The 9,965-nt window shown below is 36.8% G+C and overlaps 1 protein-coding gene across 1 annotated transcript; it reads left to right on the top strand.

Moving 5' to 3' along the window:
* Window positions 1-5,485: 5,485 nt before the first annotated feature.
* LOC122407439 (uncharacterized) lies at window positions 5,486-9,791 on the top strand. The gene is made up of 2 exons (XM_043413646.1): window positions 5,486-5,814; window positions 7,403-9,791. The coding sequence occupies exons 1-2, from the start codon at window positions 5,698-5,700 to the stop codon at window positions 8,219-8,221; spliced, it is 936 nt and encodes a 311-aa protein (XP_043269581.1). The 5' UTR covers window positions 5,486-5,697; the 3' UTR covers window positions 8,222-9,791.
* The last annotated feature ends 174 nt before the right edge of the window (window positions 9,792-9,965 follow it).

The raw sequence follows: 9,965 nt of genomic DNA, 5'->3' as shown, positions 1-9,965 counted from the left end.
AAATGATGCGATCGCGAATCTTGGGCCCTGAAATAAACTAGAGAAGACTTCTGATAAATCTAAACTGGTCAAAGTCAAAGAATGTCCAATTTCGCCGAGAATACTTGGCGTATATATCACGGAAAAATAAAAGGGCTGGATGAAAGGTGCGCGAGTACAAGAGTGAGTGGAAAAGGCCAAAAAACGATGAAATAAAGAGCGGAGAATGAAATGGATAGAGGAAAAGTTTAGCGTTACGAGAAGATGGATAAGTCTTCGAGGTAGAAAATTGAACTCGCAAGAGCGGACGCCCGGAAGTGGCGAGTGGTAAGAAGACTGGGCAGGGTCGACCACACCACTGTGCACCTCAATAATAAAAGTCTATCTTAGCTGAGAGCAGCGCCACCTAACGCCATGCGGATAAAGTATCGTGTTTCTATAGTGATACGATGAGGGGGGTAGTTTTCAAGGGGTTGAGATCGTTTTGTTTCCAGGCAGCGTATACAAGTTCTTTGTCCCTTTGCTCTTCTCCCTTTTCCATTTATCTCCGAGAACGAGCAAAGAAATGAATAAAAAGACATTTTTTAAATACACTGAAAAACGAATCGTCCCTTTCATCTTTTTTATTTCGAAAAATATGAAAAATACAATATCAAACAAAGAGGATTTACGTTTCAAAATTGAATACGGCATGGAAAAATGAGGATTTAGGTTTATGCAGAAATGACAATAACAAGCGGAGCAGAACGCAAGAGCAAAAAATAAAAACGCGAGTGAGAAGAAGAACGACGATTGTGACGAGACAATAAAACTGTGCGTTCAACGAGGAACGTGAATGAAGGGAAAAAATATTTCTGCCCTTCCATTGTTTTGTACGGTTCATTCTTGTGGAAAAAATGCTATGAAAGCAGATTAAAAAATAGCAATTATTCCAAATCGTTGAAAACACTTGATTTATATTTTCAATGATGGAATTGCGAAGGTCGTTTAGCAATGATTTCTTCGATTATCTTGAACCTCCGGATCGCTCGACTGGATTGATAATTCGAGGCGTTTAGATGAGCCACGATCCTCCTCTGCTTGCCAAAAAATATGTTTTACATGAGCGGCTGTTAGGAACGTCATTAAGTCGAATGCCGAAGGCCTGACCTGCGCGCACCACCGCCATTATCAACGCCAAGTTCTTCGGCTAAATATAAAACGAATTTTTGCAACTCAAACATCCTCTCTTCGTCCGCCCATATACACAAAGTAATTCTTTCCAGTTTTCATTTTTACTAAATTTTTTCATTTTTTTATTCATACGTGGAAAAATTGTTCAATGATACTTTCGATATTTTTTTCAACTCTCGAAATGTGTTAAAAATATCGTAAAGAAAGCACATGAAATATGTTCAGTAGGCGAGGATAATATAAAAAATATTGTATTTGTTGTTGTATTTTTGTTTTGCTTGGCCACGAAATTGATTCTTTTATCAATGTGTTACCAAAACCCACGAAATAAACCCATACACGAAAAAAAAATACGTATAAGATGCATTTCATTAATAAATGAAACCAGATTATGGTTAAGATGATACATGAAGTGATGGTGCTGCTACTTATCATCGATATTGGAGTAAAATCTTGAAATAGTTATTAAATTGGGTCGCTCAATTGATTAAATCCACGGAATCAAAAGTAAGTGTTATCATCAAAGCAATTCTTGTCTGGTTATTTCCACCTTATGAACTTTCGTCATGGTCTAACAATCTTTAGTTCCGGATCTTAGAATTAAAACCGATTTTAATAAATTTGTGAATTTATCAACTATTAATCAATCATATTGATATTCTTCATGGTTCAGGTTCTATCTATTCAAACAAATCAAAGGTATATTTAATTTCTTATCACTTCGTCATTTCTGGAATTTATATACTACAAATTTATCAATGAAATTAACGTATCCATTATTTTCTTTCTTCATGAACTTGGTTTTTTATTTACCAAATATTGGTTAAGGTACGGTGATGTTTCAACAACTAATCAACTTAATAAATACCGATTTTTCAAGATTTTGGAAAATTTTTTTCACTGAAAAATACACAATGTGTAGGATTATTAATTGAAGTATTTCGGTAACATTTTCCAATTAATCATGAAATTTGAAAAACTGTTATTCCTTAACGGGAATATTTAAATGGAAACCCAAAAGTTCGTTTTCGTTTTTTTTTTCGAAAATTCAATTCAGAAGGAGGGATGAAAACAAAAAAGAGAAAACCGAGGCATGCTGGAAGCATTGCTCATCAGGTTGTGGCCCGGGGCCTGTTTGATCAAATTTTCACTTCAAATTGAACGAGCTTTCGAGAAATGCTCTTTTCTAATCAGTTCTGATAGCGACCGCGCCATTGCATAATTTTTCTGTGCTCTGTCACAATGTCTGCTCGAAATTGCATCGATAAATTTGGATTGAAATTCGATTCCACGATTAATAAAGAAATGTAGCTCCACCTAATGGATTAAAAAAGTGTATCGAGTAAAAATGAGATGAAAAATGAGAAAAAAATGATCGAGTTCGCCTTAAACGTGGCAAGGAATTTCCGACAAACCTAAGCGCAACTGGAGGGACACAGACAGGAGGAAAACGTCGAGAAAATAGTTAGACTTTCGAGTTTTATCGTTTACCTTTTTCCCTTTTTGACCCAAAGTTTTTGGCTATGACACGCCGTCTAGAAAAGTTTGGTAGTGCGAGATTTGGGCTCCGCGAGTGACACGGCGATTCCGAAAGTTATTTATATCTCTACGAGAAGAGTTGCTCGTCCGTATAGAATTATTATTACAGGCCGGTGTTCTCGCGGACGTCCGCTCGTCTCGCCAACTTTTTCGCTGCGTCTCACATCCTCGAATCTTCCGAGCATTTCGGATCCTCTGCCCTCCCCCCACGTTTTCTTTGACTTCTCCTACCAGCCTCGATTTCTCCTCATCACCAGTAGATCTATATCGAATTTTCTATTTTACGAACCATCCTCTTTACGTCACGAGACACGTCTGGCGCACACGAACAAATCACATCGCATTACGTTCGGCCACGTGGTCGAACTATAGAAATTTATACTCCTCTCGTTCAACTCGACCATTCTTCTGCTTCTATTCTCTTGAATCTTTGGGGGAAAAAACTTATTTTTTTAGTACTTTTGCTATCTCCATTGAGCTCAGTGATTTTTCCATTTATCCAGATTTGAGATATTGAAATAACTTTATTAGAGATTCTTTCAAACGTGGAGCTCCGAATTTCCTTTCTTTATAGCTTCGGTATACGAAGATTTTTGCAAGCTTTGCAATCACGATCAAAAAAATGAAGCATCAAATGAAGCAGTTGTGTTCAAAATGTTATGTTCGATTTATTATGTAATCGACGTTTACTCTCTATTGTCAATATTTCAGGTTTATAATTGATGATTTACTAAAACACAAGAAACTAGAAATAAGTGAAAAATAGTTTTGATGTGGCTTTTGTTTGGATGCTCGATGGATTGCTTTATCAATGAAACTTGACGAAATAAAATCACGACATCAATCGACCTATTCAATCGTGGGTTTTAAGGTAGTTCATGCACGAAACGATTTTCTTAAGAAAGTCTTGAAATTTACACAGAGTTTAAATGGGTAGTGGACTGACACGCATGTCAAATTTCAAAGGGTCCGCCTTATTGGTTACTGAGATAAACGTGTTCAAATATGAAGAAAAATACACAGGGTTATCGGGCCTATACGTAAAAAATCGTTTATCTTTCCATATTACGAATTAACGTTTTTTACGAAATTTATGATAAAATAAACAATAACAATGAAGTATATAACGAAGATCTGGGTAAAAATTTGAGACGATTGTATTACTAGTAATAAAGATATATTACCTTAAAGATTGAACGAAACTGGTAAAAATAAGCACTTGTAACCTTACATCTGCTTATTTCGGTATTTTGTTTCTTCTTGGCTTGAGCCATTCCTGTCACAGCTTTCTGTCTTTTTATTAATACTTTTTTCTTGATCCATTTCCCTTTATGTTTTTAACCAGGGACGAATGAAATTTGGGGTTCAGTCACCGATGGCAAACAATGGCTTGTGATTTCTTTCGCCAAAAGATAAGTTAAAATAATTTTTTTACAATTTCGATTTAACAACTCTAACATTAATTTGAAGTGCTCATATCTTTAATTAGGAAGTAAAAATCGACTAAATTTAGACACCCATAAAATACGTTCGTACGGGCACGATCTACCTTAAGATCAATTAGTTTATCATTGATTCAATAGTAAATGGATATTTCACGGTGAAATAATTTCACTTATTAAGTTTGATTACATCGACGGTAATCGTGTCTGATTTAACTACTTACAAGGAAACGTACTATGGTGTCCTCCTCAGATTTTGATAATTTTTTTATATGTTATAGTCCATCCAAAAATAAGAGACACGTATTTTTTTTTATCGGCTGAAAGTTATTTTTAAGGGGTGAAATCGACCCCCAAAGTTGGACATGTTTTGCATGTGTCAGAGTGTTTCATATAGAAGCTCTTAACCGATCGAAACGAAACCAATTGCAAAATGTTCTACATGTCAAATAACCTATATTACATGTCCAAAGTCTTATGCACCCTTACTGCAAAGGGGTGAACCACCCCGGAATATCCAGATTTTTGTCGTATAAAAAAAACTTACGATCAGATTCCAATAAAACAAACGCCATTTTGCACAGCAAAAAAAAAATAAAATCGATGTGCTTTTGGGTTTTCCTCGGATAAAAAAAATCAAGGGGGTAAAACACCCTTCAAATGTCAAATTTTATTTCGAGCACTGTCCCCTTCCGATTTCAGTGTTCTTTTTATAGAATGCGTGGCTTGTCAAAAAATAAGAGACACGTATTTTTTTGATTGTCTCAAAATTATTTTAAGGGGTGAAATCAACCCCTAAAGTTGGGCATGTTTTGTATCTGGTAGAGTGTTTCATATAGAAGCACTCAACCGATCGTAACGAAACTAATTGCACAATGTTTTACACGTCAAATAATCTATATTACATGTTCAATTTCATATGAATTAGGAACTTCCAGAAAGTTTCTCTACTATCCATCGATATCTCCATGAAACTTTATTCAACAGGGTTAGAAGATATTAAAAGGCCGACTCACATGTTGGGTATTCAATCGATGTAAAGTGGTTCATGGATTATTTTATGCTTGTATTATCAACGACACTGTTGCCTGTTTTTTCTGTGCATTAAACCTCACCGATAAATACGATGGAAAGACTTTTTTACCGATCGTATCAGCTACAAGTAAAATACGTAAAATGCTATTCCGTGATATCTATTAATTACTGAGCATGGCAAATGAGTCGTTTCATGCGGGGGACAAAGTCGATTGGCGTCGTAATATTTATTTGCAAAATTCTTAAAACATTGATCGACTTTTACCAAATGGATTCTACGTGTAACAATATTACCCAGAGTGACACGCAACTCTATTAGCAATGAATTAAAGGATTGCAGTTTCAAACACACCGCGGCGGGATTTCTTGAAAAAAGTAGTTTTTATTGTGCGCTCCTGCCCGTCATCGAGAACGGTTCCTTCAATTGTCATAAAAGTCAAGTCTTTATAAGGGAGAATCGTTCTAAATCATTCACGATTTTGTTTCCAACAATCAAGTGGAAGTATCGTCGTCGTTAGTTGCTGGAAGAATGAAGCAATTTAATGGTGCGATTGTTTTATTATTACTGGATGCACTTGGAGTCATTCCGGGTTGGGGAAAGTTGATGCCGGTGGTGCAACAATCTCCAGATCTCGCCGCAGTAACGGTAAGTTGAATTCAGTTGCTTAAGAAATTCGGGTGATGTGTGGAGAGGAAGAGAGCTTCAGCGTAGGCGCGATCCTTGATCAATAGTCAGTGTTTTTTTTTTTATGTTTATTAATATTTTTTTTGTGATAACTATTTGGATCGATGAATGAAAGATTGAGATTTCCGTTTAACGATCATCGTGACCGATGAGCTGATTCTCGATCTCGAAAATGCCAAATACTATAATGATTGATACTCAAAATTCTCGAATAATAAGTTGTTAGAAGTTTATTCAGTTTTTTTCGTTTCATTTTTTTCGTCATTAAGGCCTTAGGCCACTCTGGAGACCGTAAAAAAAACAGATTTTTTGGAGATCGCTTCTAACCGAAATTACAAAAGCGTGGTTTTATTATGTGTATTCTTGTCAGTTTAATTATAGGTAAGTAAATTTTTATAAATCTATCCATTTCCAAATGGTGGGAGTGCAGCGTTTTTGCGAAGATGTTTCCCTTTTTTTTGGATCCACGGCCGGAGTACAGTTCCCGTAAACTTCGAAGCACATAAAATTAATGAATTTCTTTAACTTCTATGGAAGTACGTAGGATTTTACCGATATATTGATTTGTTCCCAACGACACTTCTAAAGTGCGCCATTTGGCCATACCAAATTTTCCTAAAAAATCGTCAAATTTACCTCGAATTATGAGTTTGGCCAACTGAAAAAATGCAGTTTCGAGATGAACGCGTTTAAAGTTTTGAGAATTGAATTTTGCTATGCCTCTAATCTGCGATTTCTGCAACACAAAATTGGCCCGATTTTTTTCTTCCCGACTTTGCAGCGATTCTCGCATCTTTTACCCCGTCCGATTGCGATCTCTTTGCAACCTTCATGCGCTGTTTGTCGACACACACGCGCGCGCGCGCGGTTCACATTGTGAGCGCTAGAAAGCAGGTAATTAGGGAAACAGGGCAGGTTGAAATAATTATATAGTACAAATATTATATGTGACTGAAATTCAAAAAACGAGTGTCGAAAGGTATCGCCGGGTCATAATACTTTGAGACATCATTTTTAAGGTCTTAAGGAACGATTTGGAATAAAAAAAAGGATTTTTAAAAAACTCTAGGGTGACCCGAGTCCTTGAGTAAGCGAATCAGTTATTCAAGTTTATGGGATAAATCTCATATGCTCGAATCAACTGAAATTTCTGAATTTAAGGGAGAAACACATTCCACAGGGCGATGGACAACAACCGTTATTTTAATTTTTCTTTATGATTTTGAATTTCTGAATGCAAACTATTTTTGAACCGCACTCACCCCTCAATATTGGAACTAAAGTTTTTACTGAATTTTTATTTTCCAATATTCAGCCATAGCATGCATTTTAATGTTTAACCATTTGAATCATTAACTAAGGTAAAAATCTACACTTTTATCTTTTCCTCTGATAAGGACTACTATTGTTAGCAATCACGAAGCAAACTTTCACCTTGTTAATGCCCGACCCATTTAAAATTCATCAGACTTTTTGAGTAACATCAGAACACAGTTAATCTGGCGTACTTAGATTATACTATGGCTACATTTTCGTACCTTATTTTCAGGCAAATATAATGAAATCATGCTACGTCGAAAAGGTGAAAGAGGTTGGGATAGTCGGAGACGTACCCGATTCTTTCTTCGCCACTCTTTCGACAGGCGAACCGATTGCCACAGTTCTGATTGACAACGATGAAAGACCAGTTGAAACGGATGCGGTTTCGAAATGGTCTCGTCACAAACTGCACGTTTTCGTTATTACGGCGCCGTCGCCGCTAGAACTTGAGCGGATTCTCGTTGATCTCAGAAATTCACGCTGGTGGAATCACATGGCTCAGTTTTATATATTGGACTCATCCGCCAAAGAAACTGGGTGCTCGGGAACGTTCGGATTTCTGTGGACAGCGTGGAGAATGGATATCCTCGGTGCGAAGTTCATTTGCAACCAGGGTGCCGACGAATCGTTGATTTATACATTCAATCCTTACACCGACTATGCGCCGAGCCCATGGAAATTAGAGCGAACGTATAAAGGCGTAAACGAGCATCCGTGGGCTCTACTCGTTCAAAAATATCACGAACGTCTGAATAAATGTGAAAACATCGATTTCGACCCGACTAAAGAAGCTGGTAAATATGAAGCTCGCATGACAGTGTCGGAATCGGATGTTTTTTTGAATTCGACGAAAAACGGTCGAATCTCTCCGTACGAACATACCGATATATTCCTGCAAATAATGTCCCGGTACATGAATATAACGCTCAAATTTGTGTTACATCCGACGAATGAATCTATACACGCCCTATCCTTCCCAATGGCAAAAAATTATGTCTGCAATCGATGGACCCTCGAGAATTGGCGTGTGCATCGTCATCATAGTTAATGTCATTTTTTTCACATTTGCCCTGCGTCAACCGTTTATGATTGCAATACTAAATACTATTCGCATGATTTGCAACTCTTGTTTGACCAAATTGCCAAATAACTTTGGCCCAAGAATCTATCTAGGCTGTTTGTTTTGCTTCGTCGTAGTTATTCAAGCTCTTTATCAAGGACAACTTGCTGCTCTGTTAACGAAGCATGTTCGTCTCCCAAATGTCAATAATGGAGCCGATCTCAGGAACTCCGATTACACTATTTACGTATGGGCTAATGATAGCATTTTTTTTAACGACCCAGCTTTCGAAGGACGCTTCGTGGGGATTGATTTCTATTCAAAAAAGTGTACGGATTATGTATTGCAAGATTCATCGATTGCTTGTGTAGCGACTCGAGAATGGCTGATCCACGATACTGCAAGAGCGAAACTGCACATGTCTAAGCATCCAGTTCTCGAGGTTTATAAAACTCTTTTACTCAAGAAAGACTGGCCCTTGGAAGAAAGATTCAATCGGCACCTTTCCCATTGTCTAGAGTCCGGTCTTTGTCAATATAATTATGAAAGATCTTATGCAGAACATCATCGTACTTTAGAGTCGAATGAAAATGCAGGTAGTCACGAAGGCTTCAGGATTTTATTCCTCCCCGACTTGGATTTTGCGTTTTTTATTTTTGGGGTTGGATCAACATGCGCTTTCGTAAGTTTTCTCATTGAATTATACGTCGGGAGAAAACGTAGGTTGAGGAAAAATATTTGGGCGCGTCCCTTTTCAATTTCAAAATGGAAGAAAAACCATTTGCAAACTTTCCCTACGAAGAGCCGGAGAGCAATCGGTGTCAAAGGAAAGTCGAAGGTGCGCTCCATTGTTCTAGAATTGCTTAAAACTCGTTGAGTTTTCGCATTTTCAACTGTGTAGTGTACTTTTTGAAACTATTTTCTCAAACTATTGGGTTGGAGCGATTCTTGTGTTTTTGTGCCCGTAAATGCAACAAAAATTCCAAAAAGAATTAGAGCTTTGATTTTACTGAATGGTCGTTTGGTACAGTTTGCACAAATTTCCAACGTAATGCCCCATTGAGCGTCTTTTAAAACTATCGATATCCAAAAAACTCATTCTGAATGAAAAAGAATGCAGCGAATCAAACATTCAAAAATTTTTTAATTCTACTAAATTTTCACTGAAAAAAAACACTGTAAAATGTACACTTCGACCTCGGTTATTGAAACTTTATATGTTTAGTTAGTCGTACATGATCACACACTGAAGACCCATCGTATAACCGACTTAAAGTTACAAAAATCCTAATTAAATTTTCCCCTGAAAAGAAATTCGAGAATAACTTGAAAATTTCGATGGCATTTCTCTTTAATCGAGGTCCCTGTAACCCGACGCTTTATATTTTGTAAGAAAAAGCGATCGAAAATTTTCACCGGAGCACTTCTTAAACCGATTTTCGATCGACAACGTTGAGAATAAGTATTAACCTATCGCATCACTGTATCGTGCAACTCGAATTGTTAATCTCCTCAATTTTCTTGCGCAATGTGTGCTAATAAAAATCTCTCATTGTTATTTTGATTATATTCTTTTTGATAAAATTGAACATTTTTTTCAGCAGTGTTTTCGAGTACATTCATCCACCAACTTCGGACTCTCAGCGTCTATTACAATGAGAAACACTTATTGTTTCGTGATATTTTTGACCAACACAAATTTTGACTTTACTCTCAAACTGTCTATGGAATG

Source organism: Venturia canescens, chromosome 1 (assembly GCF_019457755.1).
Source record: "Venturia canescens isolate UGA chromosome 1, ASM1945775v1, whole genome shotgun sequence".
NCBI lineage: Eukaryota > Metazoa > Arthropoda > Insecta > Hymenoptera > Ichneumonidae > Venturia > Venturia canescens.
The sequence above is the reverse complement of the archived record's forward strand: the minus strand, read 5'-3'. Positions and strand labels throughout refer to the sequence as shown.